The sequence below is a fragment of the Triticum aestivum genome, chromosome 6D (genome assembly GCF_018294505.1).
Source record: "Triticum aestivum cultivar Chinese Spring chromosome 6D, IWGSC CS RefSeq v2.1, whole genome shotgun sequence".
Classification (NCBI taxonomy): Eukaryota; Viridiplantae; Streptophyta; class Magnoliopsida; order Poales; family Poaceae; genus Triticum; species Triticum aestivum.
Genome location: NC_057811.1, coordinates 494,863,762 through 494,879,326, shown reverse-complemented (window position 1 = coordinate 494,879,326; position 15,565 = coordinate 494,863,762). Strand labels below are relative to the sequence as shown.

The window sequence follows — 15,565 nt, the reverse complement described above, 5'->3', positions numbered from 1 at the left end:
AATGGATGGTTGGGGTTTTGTTGGTGACAGCTTGGAGTACTAAGTAGAGAAGAGAAGAGAAGAGAAGAGAAGGTTCTTCATGTGATGGGTGTGAATCCCTCATTCTCATTGTAAAAATCTCATCTTTCCTTTCCTTGACTGAAAGAAAAGCAGAGCAGAGCAGAGCAGAGCCGTGGAGTCTCCCTCCCTCCCAAGTCAGTCAGACAGGGCGCGACTGCTCTGCCTGCAAAGGAGTCGTCTTTCTTCCCCCGCTCCGCCGCCGCCGCCGCCGGTGGCGATGGCGCGCAACCCCTGCGACATCCGCCTCCTCCTCGTCGCCGCCGCCGTCGCCTTCATCTACATCCAAGTAAGAATTCCCCTCCCCCTCCCTCTGCTCCGCCGTGGAACCAGATCCATCCGTGCTCGCCGGGGATCTGAACGCCTCTGCTTCCTCTTCTCCAAATGCAAATCAGATTGATTCTATTTTCTTGATTGTGATTTCCCCATACTTGCGTCTTCTTCTTCAGGTGCGGCTCTTCTCCACCCAGTCTTCTTCTTCTTCTAATTCCCACCTGGACGCCGGACGCCTCGCGGAAGCAGTAAGGATTCCCTCTTTTCTTTTCTACCTACACCTGCACTAGAGTAGGCTCTTTAATTCATTCATTCCATTCCCCGCTGCGCTGCGCTGCGCTGCACTTTTTTGAAGGAGAAATGCGAGAGCCAGCTGCACGCCATGATCGACCAGGTCAGCTCCCAGCAAGACAAGATCGCCGCACTTGAAGGTACCTACTTTTAGACCTTACCCATGATCCAGTCTTCTTCCTCAAGGTTCAAATGCACCAAACACATAATTAGTTAATGTACTTCTCAACAAAGATAGATAGGCATTACAGGTGCCTGTCTGTCTGTCTTCCTTGCTCTATCAACATACACTACTTCTCAACATAATTTTTGGGAGGAGCTCTTCTGCTCCATGCTACCACGCGCGCCGATAACCTGACTGTAGCGCTTCTGCTGACAGTTCATGACATTAACCCCTGTCTGTCTGTTGATGCAACAGAGATGAAGGTGCGCCAAGACGAGGAGCGTGTGCAGCTCAAGATTTTAATCCAAGATCTTGAAAGTATGTATATCGAAGGAATCATTGCCCTCTGTGTTTAGCCTTACTTGTTGATGTCATCTACGACGGCTCTTTCCGGCGTCTCTCTGACTCTGCTACCCTAGTTGATTTTCTCACGCTTCCTCTTCTTTTATTCATCATATTTTAAATGCACATTAGGCCGTAGACTACCACCTGTTTTATCCATCCAAACCATGTTGAACGTTGACAATACTCTGATATTTCATCTTCGAATTCGCGTGTTTTTTTAGACAGATACAAACTATTACTAAAGGTGAGAGTATTTTGACCTTGGCCATGTTTGTAGAAACAACTTTAGGAATATTGTTTAAATATGGCACTGCAATAAATGGTATTGAGTAAACAATTACTACAATACATTCAGTTTGGGCCGAATGCCAAAATGTTACCGAGACATCGGGAACTTGAAGAATCTAACTCTACCTTTAACATTTCTTTTGGATGCAGAAAGGAGTTTACAGACCTTAATAAACAAGAATGTGGTATGCATCTCATCTTGCTAACCTTTATTGCTCTACAGGATCGACCTGATCTCTTTCTGTACAACAGGTTCCTGTCGCCGCTGTTGTCATAATGGCTTGCAATCGACCAGACTATTTGCAGAGGACAGTGGAATCTATCCTCAAGTACGCTCTGTTTTCTCCATTCCTTCATTTCCCAAAAGAAGAAAATATTTATGTCGACTGTTTTGTTTATATCCACAAGAGCCAACTCAGTTGATGACACCTGTGTCAGTTATCTTTGAAATCGAGTTGCACTGTTGATTACCAGACAGCATCTCTGAGGAAACTTAGACTATTACTTCCTAATCTGTTGATTGCTCCTTCTAGATCCATGTAGCTTCAGTTTGTACAACACCCTTCCTGAAAAAATAAATGATGGACGGTAACTCTTTCAGGTATCAGAAAGCAGTTGCTTCAAAGTTTCCACTATTTATATCACAGGTACTGGTAGTAGCAATTTCAGTTCTTGTTTTCAGTATCTTTAAGTGTGTGGGAAGGAATTTTTTACACTGCTCCTTCCAATCGCAGGATGGAACAAATGGAGAAGTAAAAAAGAAAGCTTTGAGTTACACTCAAATAACATTTATGCAGGTGTGTAAAGCTTTATGCTTAATTGCCTGATAGAATAGAACCAAATCTGTTTCTTTTGTAATATTGCTAGCATAGCTGATACAAGCATTTATGCAGGTGCCGAAAGAAACACTTGCTTTATGCTTAATTGCCTGATAGAATCGAACAACTCTGTTTCTCTTGTAATATTGTTAGCATAGCTGATACATGTTATGCATGACTGCTTATACCAAGTAGACATATAAGTGCAAAAATTGAAATAAAATTTTGGCCTGCAAGAAGTTGTAGATGTACCGAGAGTTGGTAGCAAATCTAGATGGAGGTAGGACTTGAAGCATTTGTGACATGTCGGAGCAACTCTAGATCCAACAGCAAAATGACTTAGCCACAAGGGAGACATGTTCATTTGTGGCATCTTGATGTGCTGCGTTGTAGAGGGCACTAGATTATTTTGGTACTCGGAAAGTTGGTTATGTACGTGGATGTCAGATGTAGTGATGTCAATGGTCCAAACGTTGAAATGGTCTGCTACCCTCGAGGAAACAGTGCAATGAAGTGGGAGGGGGCTGGGGGGAGGTTCCTGAATTTGGAACATTGTATCTTTTCTAGTTTCAGTCTTCTCTACATAGCATTTCCAGTATTTTTCTAAGAGTGCAGGCTACCAGCAGATGATTTGTTTAGCTAGCACTCAGTATCCCTTTTGCCTTTGATGTGTTGCAGCATGTGGATCTTGAGCCTGTGCGCACTGAAAGACCAGGAGAAAACGTTGCATATTACAAGATAGCTAGTAGGTGTTCCTCAATTAATGAGTGTTTTCTTAGGAGTTGATGATATGATCGATTCTTGTCCTAATGATGTTTCTTAACCCAGACCACTATAAATGGGCCTTGGATGAGCTATTCATTAAGCATGATTTTCGTCGAGTAATCATTCTGGAAGGTCTGATTTCTTTTTGATGATTCTTTGACTGTCTTGTTTTTCAATATTTTCCGCATGCCATCTCATTTCCATGGTTTATTGGTTAATAGATGACATGGAGATCGCCCCAGATTTCTTTGACTACTTTGAGGCTGCAGCGAAATTACTTGACACTGACAAGTATGTTACAACTGTACTCTGTTTTATACTTACATGGCAAGACAGTGAAATTATATCAAGTGTGTCTAACTACGTTACTGTGATTGTTGTGGTATTGAAGGTCGATAATGGCTGTTTCTTCTTGGAATGACAATGGGCAAAAGCAGTTTGTTTATGACCCAAGTTAGTTCTCTGTTCTGATAAGCCTCTGTTCAACTTTATTTCCGCATTAAAAGGGAGAGTTGCTCAATTTTCTAGATAACGCTTTGCAGAGGCTCTTTACCGTTCGGATTTCTTTCCTGGGCTTGGATGGATGCTAACGAAGTCAACATGGATGGAGCTGTCACCAAAGTGGCCCAAAGCATATCCTTACTGCTGCCTACTGATTCTTAGATCAGCAGATATGCTTTTCTTTACTGTCTTTTATCATCTGTTTCTTCCTTGACAAGAGTTTACTTATTGGGATGACTGGGTGAGGCTAAAGGAGGTACACAGAGATCGGCAGTTTATTCGGCCAGAAGTATGCAGAACATACAACTTTGGCGAGCATGTATGTTGGCTACTCTACACCAATGCAAATTTATCACTGCATTTTTTGCACGCCGTAACAATATTTGAGCCATTGGTTCTGGATTGCTGATATTTACACTTGGGTTTTTGTTCTTCCGTTCCAGGGATCAAGCATGGGACAATTCTTTGATCAATACTTGAAACCAATCAAATTAAATGATGCTCATGTATGCAGATCTTCCCCTGTGTTTAAATTGTATAAGCTCTTTGTTGCTGAGACTTACCTCTGCCCCTCTTGTGGCCACAGATTGACTGGAATTCCGAGGATCTGAGCTACCTCAAGGAGGTAAGGGTTATTAATCTGTTGTCCAGAGAGAAAGTTGCTGTTTCCATAAGGGCGCGCCTAATACTTGTGTTGGTGACATCAGGACAAGTTTTTGACCAAATTTGGAAAAGACGTGGCTAGCGCCACACCTGTGCATGGATCCGATGCTCTGTTGAAGGCCCACAATCTGGATGTGGACGTAAGGATTCAGTATGACAATCAGGGCGACTTTGAGCGTATAGCTCGGCAGTTTGGAATATTTGAAGAGTGGAAGGTTCCTTGCTAACTCAATCCAGTTGTTAACCTCTTTCATTGTCACATGAGCCAAATTACAGTTTCTGTGTGACGTCTGAACAGTTTCTGTGTAACAACCAGAGTGTTATAGTGTCCAGTAGAAAATATGACGGCTCACGGTATTTATTTTCCCAGGACGGTGTTCCACGGGCGGCTTACAAAGGCGTGGTGGTGTTCCGGTACAAGGGCAGCCGGAGACGGATATACCTGGTGGGTCCCGACTCTCTTCGCCAACTCGGGGTTTAGCTTAGCGTTGCCAAGGTGGGGAAATCTGTCGACGTGGGGAAGTTGACACCCTGATGTAGCAAAACATTGAATGATGGGTGCAAATTCAATGCACAGTTGGCAAGGATATTTTTCCTTTTATGATGGATGGATGGATGGATGGATGGATGACGGGTGTTTGTTTAGTTTCGCCCTCGAGTCGAGGTCTCGAGGGGTTTCGCCGTCCGTCGACAGTCGAGGAGGGGATAGAGTAGAGTAAGAGAGTAAGGGAAGAAGAGCGCACGGTGTAGAGATGTATTCACAGAGGTACATTATTTGGCTGGGATTCATTCATCCATGTGTGTGTTGTAGTTAGTAAAAGAGTTTGTATTCAAGTTTGCGTCTGTGTGTTTACTACTTAGATGATCTAACAAGAATTAATATATATAATGGTTCCCTTTATTTGACCTGGTATTTTGTTTGTTTGTGCACAATACAATACTGTATAATGCTGCTGCAGAAGACAAGAATATTGTTGCTTGTGTTTGAATATTGGTGATGCTGATTTTGAAGTTTGAAGCTGTCTGTCTGTCCATGTGAAAAGAGTCCAGTCCAGTCTAGTCTAGTCAGCAATATCCAATCCATGTGTATATCTCTGTCTCTGTCTGTGTGTGTAGTAGGGTAGTTGGGTTGGAATGGATCAATACAGTGGTGGGTGGGAATGGATCAAGTCAGTCAGTCCCATGCATGCATCCATTTGATGATGTTTAATGCAGAAGAAAGAAGACAATGACACTGATTAGACTTATTGACTGAGGAAGAGAGGAAAGAAAAGGGAAGGTAGCACATACTACTACTATTTGAGTTGCAAATTTTTTTTTACTTATATACTACCTCCGTCTTAAAATATAATATTTTCTTAGCCTAAAAACGTCTTACATTTTGAGATGGATGTAGTAGTAGTAAAGTGGGAGGAGGTTAGTAGATGCTAGAGTAAAATAAATTTAACAAGAAGGAAAGAAAGAAAGAAAGAAAGAAAGAAAGAGGGAGGTGCTACTCTTGTAGTGGTACAACGTGTCTGTTGACCAGGAGGTGTTTGTGGACGTCGATTCGGTTCAATCTCTCAAAGATGCTCATAATGTGTGAATGTACGTGTTGTCAGGGTTTGTGTTTTCTCAAAGAAAAAAAATCCCATAATATAAACGCTCTTATATTATGGTACAGTGGGAGTATTACCGAAAAAGGGTTTCCCCCCGCTTTGTATTCCAAAGCAACCAACACCGAGTACAGAGATCGCTGTGACGAGCAGCACAACACACCAAAAAAAAGGAAGAAGAAACAAATGCCAACTACGGCAGCTCAACAAAGCGCGGATGACCCGCCACCGCGGCGCCCATCGGATAAAAACCACCACAGACCGAGGTTCCGAACCGCCGCGTACCAAGCAGCACCTCCAAGAAGGAATGCGACGCCGACGACGCTGCTACCCGGACGAGTCCTAGGGTTTCCCCCGGCACGCGGAGGGAGGTGGGGGTGAATACCACCGACACCCTCCAGGAAGGAATGGTGGCACCCGCGGGTGTCACCACGTCGGGGCCGAAGCCGGCAGGGATTTCTCCCGCATTCCCAGACCCAACTGCCCAACCGGATGAAACCGACCCGCCAAACCATCGCCCACCCCCATGCGCCAACGCAGAAGTGCCGCCACCAACGCCGCCTCACTACGAACACCACCACGAGGCCAAGAGGACCGGAGAGAAGCGCACCACGACGGGAGCAGCAGCACCGATGCCGAGCGGGAGGGAACCACCTCCACCGCCGTCGTGCGGGAGGCCCATGCCTCCGGCACCGTCGCGGTAGCCGTCCGGGCCTGTGTCGCGCCACGCCAGACCGTCGCCGCCGAAGTGCACCCCCCGGAGCAGCTCCGCCCGCGCCGGAGAGCAACCGGGAGGGAAAGGGCAGGGAGGCCGCCGCCACAGTGGGAGTATTTGTGAGCACCATTGATTGATTGATTGAGTCTTGAGTCATTTGTTGTTGACCTTGGGACAGTGTAAATGACACAAGTTTGCTTTGGGTTTGGTCTTCCATTTTCATTTGCATCTGGTGGTGGATTCAGTCAGTCAGTCGGATACTGTTAGTAACTTGGCAGCAGTCTGAATATGAAATAAAAAGAGCAACTTTCTTCATTTTATTTCATTTCATTTTCGAGCTGTCTTGTCGTCGGCAGGCAGCTCAGCACAGCACAGCTGCTTCTTTCTTCTTCTTCTTCTTCCCCTGCCTGCCTGCGACTTTGATTGATTCAGCTCCCCTCCCCTCGTCGTCGCCGCCGTCACCCTCCATTCATTCCCCATTCCTTTCGGCGTCCTCTCCTCCGCTGATTCCTCCTGCGCCGCCGACTCTTGCTGCTGCGCCCCGCCAGGGCCAGGGCCGGGCCGCCGCCGCCGCAGATCCAAGAAAGAAGCTCCGGTCGATTTATTCTCCGGCCATCTCCACCTGAGTACTCAGGTTTGCTCTTTACTTTACTTTAATTGGTAATTCCTACAAACACCAAACAAATTAGTAAGAAAGACTAGTGCTTGATCAAAGTGTCCCATTGATTTTGATTTTGATTTTGGGGGCTGTATTGTATTGCTTTGCTTGCTTGGGTTGCCCCCCCCACTGATTTTGATTTTGATTTTGATTTCTAGTAGAGTATTGTGTTGGGGACAAGTTTTGGTTCCATTCCATTCCATTCCTAGGTAAGGTAGGGTAGCAGCAGCAGCTTACTTAGTTTTGACTACCTGAAGGTCAATCTCTAGAATTCAATTCAGATAAGTACACCTATCATCATTATCATTTCATTTCATTTCACCTATGTTTATGTATGCTATATATCCTATACACAAACATATATAGATAGGTACCCAATTCCTACACTAGATAGATACGTAGGTAGCAGCAGCAGCTTAACTGCTTGATTTTAACTATCCACCTGAATCCTCCTTCAAGGACCACTTGTGCCATTTTCTTTCTTTTCTTTTCTTTTCTCCACAAGAATTGCTTCATCATTCATCTTTAACAGAGTATATAATATTGGGTTCAAAAAAAAAAACAGAGTATATATCCGCCTTATTCATATGGGTCATAGGCTCTGGTAGAATACACAACAGATCACACCATTACTTTCACCCATCCTATCCAATAGTGGCTGGGACACCAAGTGTTCATATACCCACATTACAGACAGACACCCTTTTATCCAAAAATTTAATTTGCTCAACAAACCTCCCTTTTACTCCCTCTGCATCAAAATATAAGACGTTTTCTAATAGTGTCAAAAAAAAAGGTCTTATATTTTGACGCAGACGGAGTATTATCCATGGCCTACTTAATATTGCTCACTGCTGCCATGTGCCAATTAGTTAACTTTCTGGTTTTATTCATGTTGATGTTGGTGTTCCTTCCATCACCAGCCCCCCATTCTTACATGCTTTCAACTTCACCATATACTAACTGCACTATTGCTGTTGCTGCTGCTGTATCTTATCTATGCAATTTTAACCTTTGTTTGTATTCCCCGTCCACATCATTATCTGACTTGTGTGCCATTTGCACTGGACACACGCATCACTGTGAATTTGTTCTTTTCACTTTAAAGTTTTGGACCTTGGCCTTGATTCCTACTCCCTCCGTTCCTAAATATTTGTCTTTCTAGAGATTTCAACAAGTGACCGCATACGGAGCAAAATGAGTGAATCTACACTCTAAAATATGCCTACATACATCCATATGTGGTAGTTCATTTGAAATGTCTAGAAAGACAAATATTTAGGAACGGAGGAAGTAGTAGATAGGTGGTCACTGTCGATCCTACCTCTTTCACCCTTTCTGTCATCTATTTATTTCTCCGTATCAAAGACTTGCTTCATTTTCAGCTGTGTATATGTTGTAATCACATCTGTAGGCTACAGTTACACAATCAGCATCATTTCATTTCACCTATCCATGAGTGGGGAACAAGTGTATGTTCAGGTTATAAACACCCCTTTATCCAAAAGATTGTTCAAAACTCGCCTATATCCACTGCCTACTGAATTAGCTCACTCACTGCTGCCAATTAATCAACTCTCCGATTTTAATCATGTTTGTGTTCCTTCCATTCCATGACCCCAACCCTCGTTTCAAGCCCACCAAACTAAGGCCAGGGGATGACCTCCTTTTCAAAAAGAAAAAGAAAAAGAAATTACTATTGCTGCTAATTCAGAACAAATTCAATGACAGAGGAAGAGCATTCAGACGGTATCTATGCCAATATATATACCAGATAACTCAACTTTACCAAAACAATTCAGTTGCAGTGACCATTGCTATTGCTGCTGTATCTATGCCGATATATCTTAGCATTTGTGTTCCCCAAGTGTATATTCACCTATCCATAAGTGGGGCATAAGTGTATATTCAGGTTACAGGCACCTATCCAAAGTTTGCTCAAAACTCCCCTTTATTATGCATATGTCTAGTTTGCTCACTCACTGGTCCCAATGAGTTAACTATCCTTCACAACTCCCGTTTATTCATGTTTTATGTTCCGTCCATCACCAGCCCCAATCTTAGTTTCAAATATTAATCATTTCTTACAATATATATACCCAAGATATTGCCAAACTAGTTCACTGCACCACTGCTATTTCTGCTGCTGTTGCTGTATCTACGCCAGCATTAATTCATTCTTACCATACGTATCCCACAATTCGTTATCTGACTCGTGTGGCATCTGCACTGCACAGCTGCAAGATGATGGCCCGGAATTCAGACGGCGAGCTGGAGGAGCAGTCCACGGAGGGGTACCAGGAGGCGGCGTTCGAGGCCTTCATGTGCCCGCTCACCAAGCAGGTGATGCAGGATCCCGTCACCATCGAGACCGGCCAGACCTTTGAGCGTGAGGCCATCCTCAAGTGGTTCAGGGAGTGCCGTGACAATGGCCGCCGGCCCACCTGCCCGCTCACGCAGAGCGAGCTCCGCACCACCGACATCAACCCCAGCATCGCCCTCCGCAACGTCATCGACGAGTGGAGGGCCAGGAACGACGAGAAGGACCTTGAGAAGGCCTGCAACGCCCTCAGGCTGCACCCCGAGGACGACGAGGATGACACCCTGCGCGCCATGGCCTACATCTCGCAGATATGCCAGCGGAGCGGCGCCAAGAAGAACCTCGTGCGCGGCCAGGGCATCATATCCACGCTCGCCGACTTGCTCAAGAGCAGCAGCAGGAGGGTCCGCCTCAAGTCCCTGCAGGTCCTCCGCACCGTCGTCGAGGACAATGATCAGAACAAGGTTCTTCTTTTCTTCCCTTCCCTCCTGAAGTCCTGAACTCCTGATGGATGGATGGATTTCCCACGGTTGGTCCAGTGTATATGCTAGCTATTCAAGTAAGTAACTATACGTACCGTATATGTTTGCAGGAAGAGCTGGGGAAGGGCGACACGGTGCGCACGATCATAAAGTTCCTGTCGAACGAGCATATCCAGGAGAGGGAGCTTGCGGTTTCCCTGCTGTATGAGCTCTCAGAGTATGAGCCCGTGTGCGAAAGGATCGGCGCGGTCTATGGGGCCATACTGCTGCTGGTTGGCATGGGGAGCAGCAAGTCGGAGAACATGATGGCTGTGGAGAAAGCAGAGAAGACGCTCAAGAATCTGGAGAAGTATGACACCAACATCAAGCAAATGGCTGAAAATGGGAGGCTGCAGCCTCTCCTCACCAAACTGCTTCAAGGTTTGCATCATTATCTTCACTTTGCTTCACCATGTACGTACTATTATAGTTTTGCTAATTCTGAGACTTTCTCAGAGTCTCTGGCCTCTGTTTTGAACTGCAAAAATGGAATTAGTTTGGAAGTTAATTTGTGGTCTTAATTTTCCAACTTCTGGTTTGAAATGCAGGCGGGCCTGAGGTGCAGGTTACCATGGTTGAGTACCTCGGGGAGCTGGCATTGGCTAACGATGTGAAGGTGGTGGTGGCAGAGCAGGTTGGAACGCTGCTGGTGAGCATCATCAAAACCGGCGGCCTGCCGGCGAGGGAGGCGACGCTCAAGGCGATGAGGGAGATGTCATCCAACGAGCTGAGCGCCAAGATACTGCTGCAGGCCGGCATCCTGCCGCCGCTGGTCAAGGACCTCTTCTCCGTCGGCGCCAGCAGCCACTTCCCCATGAGGCTCAAGGAGGTCTCCGCCACCATCCTCGCCAACCTGGTCGCCTCTGGGGCCAGCTTCCGCTCAATCCCGCTCGACGACGCCGGCAGGCAGACGCTCCTGTCCGAGGACGTGGTGCACAGCCTGCTCCATCTCATCAGCAACACCGGCCCCGCCGTCGAGTGCAAGCTGCTCAACGTCCTGGTCGGCCTCACCAGCTCACCGGACACAGCCCAAGACGTGGTGTCGGCCATCAAGAGCTCCGGCGCGACCATCAGCCTGATCCAGTTCCTGGAGGCAGCTCACCGGGAGATCCGCGTCGAGTCCCTCAAGCTCCTGCGCAACGTGTCGCCGTACATGGGCGCCGAGCTCGCGGATGCCCTCGGCGGCCACCTGAGCAGCTTGCTCCGGGTGATATCCGACGCCGGTGGTGGTGGCGTGACAGAGGAGCAGGCGGCAGCCGTGGGCCTGCTGGGTGACCTCCCGGAGAGGGACTCGAAGCTGACGCGGCAGCTGTTTGAGCTGGGGGCGTTCGGTACGCTGAGCACGAAGCTGGCAGAGCTCCGGCGGGGCGCCATCCGCGGGAACCGGTACACGACGCCGCTGACGGAGGGCATGGTGAAGGTGATGTACAGGCTGACGTGCATGCTGCAGGAGGCGCCAGAGTACGTGGAGTTTGCGCGGGAGGCCGCCCTGGCGCCGTTGTTTGTGGAGCTGGTGCAGGTGAACGGGCAGGACGCGGTGCAGCTCTACTCGGCGATGGCGCTGGAGAAGCTGTCCCTCGAGACGAGGAACCTGACGGTCATCCCTGACCCCCCGCCGCCAGCGCCTTCCGGCGGCTTCCTGTGCGCATGCTTCGGGGTGCCGTCGTCGACAGCTGCGGATGCAGGTCGTCCGGTGGGGGTGTGCCGCGTGCACGGCGGGTTCTGTTCGCTGCGGGAGAGCTTCTGCCTGGCTGAAGGCGGGGCCGGGGGGAAGGCGGTGGAGCGGCTGGTGGCGTGCCTGGACCACCTGAACCCGGAGGTGGTGGAGGCGGCGCTGGCGGCACTGGCGACGCTGGTGGGGGATGGTGTGGAGGCGGCAGAGGGCGTGGGGGTGCTTGGGGATGCCGATGGGCTGCGGCCAGTGGTGGACATTCTGGTGGAGAACCGGACGGAGGCGCTGCGGCGGCGGGCGGTGTGGGTGGTGGAGCGCATCCTGCGGGTGGAGGACATCGCGCAGGAGGTGGCGGCGGACCAGACGGTGGCGTCGGCGCTGGTGGAGGCGTACCGCAACGGCGACCCGCGCACCCGGCACACCGCGGAGCGCGCCCTCCGGCACCTGGACAGGATCCCGAACTTCTCCAGCGCGTTCCATGCCCAAGCACGCCGGCCATGAACATGACATCCGAACCTTCTTGTTGCCATCCTTTGTGTTTCAAATTCGAACCTTCCTTTTTTGGTGCTGTGCTATGTATGTAATATATATGATGGATGTAAATGTGTATGTAGCTTGATTTTATTGGTTTGTTCATGTTTAATTAATAGGGTAGGAGTATCAAGTATGAGAATCACAACCACAATTCTCACAATTGAAGACATGTGATGGTGATAATTTGTTAAGTTGCACCCTGATATATAATAAAGATGTATGTACAGATGAGAAAATGTGTACATAGCATCTTGCTGTCGATTATTGCTGGCCTGCCTGCCTATAAACAAACTCTCTGGTTCTCTCTCTCTCTCTCTCTCTCTCTATATATATATATATATATATATATATATATATATATATATATTGGTTGCAGATTTCTACTATGCCTTCATTCTTCTTATTTTTGGTCTGGCATATTTCAAGAGGTGTCTTTTAGTATCTCATGTTATGCAGACATGGGATTTTATTTTTATGTGCATTGCTCGTGGTACTAAGAGACCACCTTTTGAGTGTACAGCTGGGATTTGAGATTGCCACACTAGTAGAAAACAGGGCTTTCGTTCGGGCATGGCAAGCCCATTAGTCCCGGTTCAGTCACGAACCGGGACCCATGGGGGCATTCGTCCCGGTTCGTGAGCCCAGGGGGCCGGCCAGGGCCTCGTGGGCATTAGTCCCGGTTCGTATGGAACCATTTGTCCCGGTTCGAGGCACGAACCGGGACTAATGGGCCTCGCTCCTGGCCCACAACCATTGGTCCCGGTTCTTGGCTTGAACCGGGACAGAAGACCCGGATTTAGTACCGGTTCTAGCAACGATCCGGGACAAATGAGCTGCCTATATATACCCCATCGCCGCAGCAGAGCACTCCACAGTGCTCTATTTTTTCTGGCCGTCGAGGGGAGGGCATTTGGGTGCTCTAGCTCACCTCCTATGCACATGAGGTGTTCGATGAAATGTCTGAGCCACACTAGTTAATCTTTCTCCTCTCGAAACTCGATCTCCGAGCTCCATTTTCCCCGAGATTTGTCTAGGTTTAGCGGTCCGTCACGTCCCGTCCCCGTCTTCACCGCCGTCGATCGCCCGCGCCGATCTCGTCGCCAGCACCACCGTGGTGAGCCTCTTGTTCTTATCTTCTTTCTGAAAGAAAAAAATTCTTACTTCAGATAGATACTTGTCTAATTTTGTTACTTTTATTATTCCTTCTTATTATATAGTGCGATGGTTTTGGTATCCGCCCCCGTCGGCCCTCGTCCTGTCTATGATTCGGATGTGGTATATATTATCTTTTTATAACTATTTGGTTCATTTATTGTTTATGACAATTATGCTGACCAACGTGACATAGATTTTATTTATCTAGGAGATGGTTGAACCGGAAATTCCAACCGACCCTATTGTCGAGAGGTTAAATTTAGTTGAAGAAAAAAACAATTACTTGAAGGAAAAAATAAAAAAAATTGAGGAGGAGAAGATGATATTGGAGTTGCATGTTACGGATGTCGTCGATGATCACAAGATCAAGATGAATGCAATGCGGTTGAAGATTAGAAAATATGCCATTCATACCGAGTCTTGGTATCATTATGCAGTTCGATCAATTGTTACCTTGGTTGCGATTATGATCGCATTTGTTGTTGCATTGAAATGTTTTACATAATTTCAATGTATGGTTTAATTAGATGCTCTGGAGAGCTATATATATGTTGTTCAATGAGAACTATGTATGTACTTTGGTTTTAATGTGATGATGAACTTCTATTAATTTGGTCACTTATCTATTCATGAGAGCTATATGTTGCCTTCAATTTCAGGGTCTTATAGCTCAAAATAATCAGTAAATGCATGAAAAATAACAAATGAAGTCAGAAAGGGTTGAAAATTGTTGATGTGGCTTTGAATGGCGCATTTTGAACACAGAAAAACTATGAAGTTCAAGTAAGTTCAAAAAAATGAAATCCCTTTGTAGCAGACGAGTTTCCGTATGAAACCCTAATACTTCGAAAGAGATTGTCCGTTTTGTACACGAAGTGCATCCAGCTTTTGCCGTAACCCTCTCTACTTTCTTGCACATACTATGTGGGTGAAATTATGATACCATGCCAACTTTTAACCTTTTCAGAGTTGATTTGAAATGCTTTTCAATTTCAGGGTTTTATAGCTCAAAATAATCACTAAATGCATGAAAAATAACAAATAAAGTCAGAAAGGGTTGAAAATTGATGATGTGGCTTTGAATGGTGCATTTTGAACACAGAAAAACTATGGAGTTCAAGTAAGTTCAAAAAAATGAAATCCATTTGTAACAGACGAGTTTCCGAATGAAACCCTGATACTTCGAAAAAGATTGTCCGTTTTGTACACAAAGTGCATCCAGTTTTTGCCGTAACCCTCTCTACTTTCTTGCACATGCTATGTGGGTGAAATGATGATACCATGCCAACTTTCAACCTTTTCAGAGTTCATTTCTAGTGCTTTTCAATTTCAGGGTCTTATAGCTCAAAATAAACAGTAAATGCATGGAAAATAACAAATATCATAAAAAATAAATAAGTAATTAGAAACAGAATAAAATAAACTTTAATAAAATATATAAATAGAAACAAAATAAAATAAACTTTAATAACATAAATAAAATTTATGAAACTAAAATTATCAACGTATTTTCTGTTCAAAACATTATAAGCAACCTCTAGTATTACTGAAACTAAAATTATATAAAATTGATGCAACTAAAATTATCAAAGTTTTTTCTGTTCAAAATCATTAAAAGCAAAAAGAATTTTCATAAAGAACTTTTTTTGTTAGAAACTTTAATAGCAAAAAGAATTATCATAAAATAAAATAAATAAGTAATTAGAAAAAAATAAAATAAAATAAATAAGTATTTTGTTGTAAGTAGAAACAAAATAAAAGAAATAAAGCAAAAAAGAAAAGAAATAAACTGGGAAAAAAAACGCCACCTACTGGGCCACCACGGCCTGAATACGACTAGAAACCCACCCATGGACCAGGATTCAGGCCCGTAGAAGGCCCAATAGGCCCACATGCAGATATAGTGTGTTTAGGCCCAAAAGCCTGCATTTGAGAGGAGCTCGAGAGGGCAGCGGGAGTGGGGCTTATAAACCACTCTCGAGCTCCCTCAGCTAGCGAGGTGGGACTAAACTTTTGTGCCGCGATGCGGGCAGCACAAGGCCTTTAGTCCCGGTTGGTGCCACCAACCGGTACTAAAGGCATACATTGGTACCGGTTCGTGGCACCAACCAGTACCAATGCCCCCTTTAGTCCCGGTTGGTGGCACCAACCGGGATTGAAGGTGGGCTTTGGTACCGGTTCGTGCCACGAACCGGGTTAAAGCTTTTCCTATATAAGCCAGCACTTAGCAT

At 46.1% G+C, this 15,565-nt stretch overlaps 2 protein-coding genes across 2 annotated transcripts; both read left to right on the top strand.

Annotated features, from left to right (window-relative positions):
• The first annotated feature begins 63 nt into the window (after positions 1 to 63).
• Positions 64 to 5,077, top strand: LOC123146386 (alpha-1,3-mannosyl-glycoprotein 2-beta-N-acetylglucosaminyltransferase). Its single transcript, XM_044566044.1, has 18 exons — positions 64 to 346; positions 507 to 578; positions 686 to 761; positions 1,040 to 1,102; positions 1,568 to 1,602; positions 1,670 to 1,746; positions 2,019 to 2,064; positions 2,152 to 2,214; positions 2,914 to 2,980; positions 3,064 to 3,132; positions 3,222 to 3,291; positions 3,392 to 3,453; positions 3,543 to 3,633; positions 3,727 to 3,820; positions 3,945 to 4,007; positions 4,088 to 4,126; positions 4,209 to 4,379; positions 4,535 to 5,077. Exons 1-18 carry the CDS (start codon positions 278 to 280, stop codon positions 4,643 to 4,645), a joined length of 1,338 nt encoding a protein of 445 aa, XP_044421979.1. The 5' UTR covers positions 64 to 277; the 3' UTR covers positions 4,646 to 5,077.
• A 1,615-nt stretch (positions 5,078 to 6,692) lies between these two features.
• On the top strand, positions 6,693 to 12,407 carry LOC123146385 (U-box domain-containing protein 24). Its single transcript, XM_044566043.1, has 4 exons — positions 6,693 to 7,108; positions 9,370 to 9,916; positions 10,045 to 10,354; positions 10,522 to 12,407. Exons 2-4 carry the CDS (start codon positions 9,377 to 9,379, stop codon positions 12,144 to 12,146), a joined length of 2,475 nt encoding a protein of 824 aa, XP_044421978.1. The 5' UTR covers positions 6,693 to 7,108; positions 9,370 to 9,376; the 3' UTR covers positions 12,147 to 12,407.
• Positions 12,408 to 15,565: the final 3,158 nt, after the last annotated feature.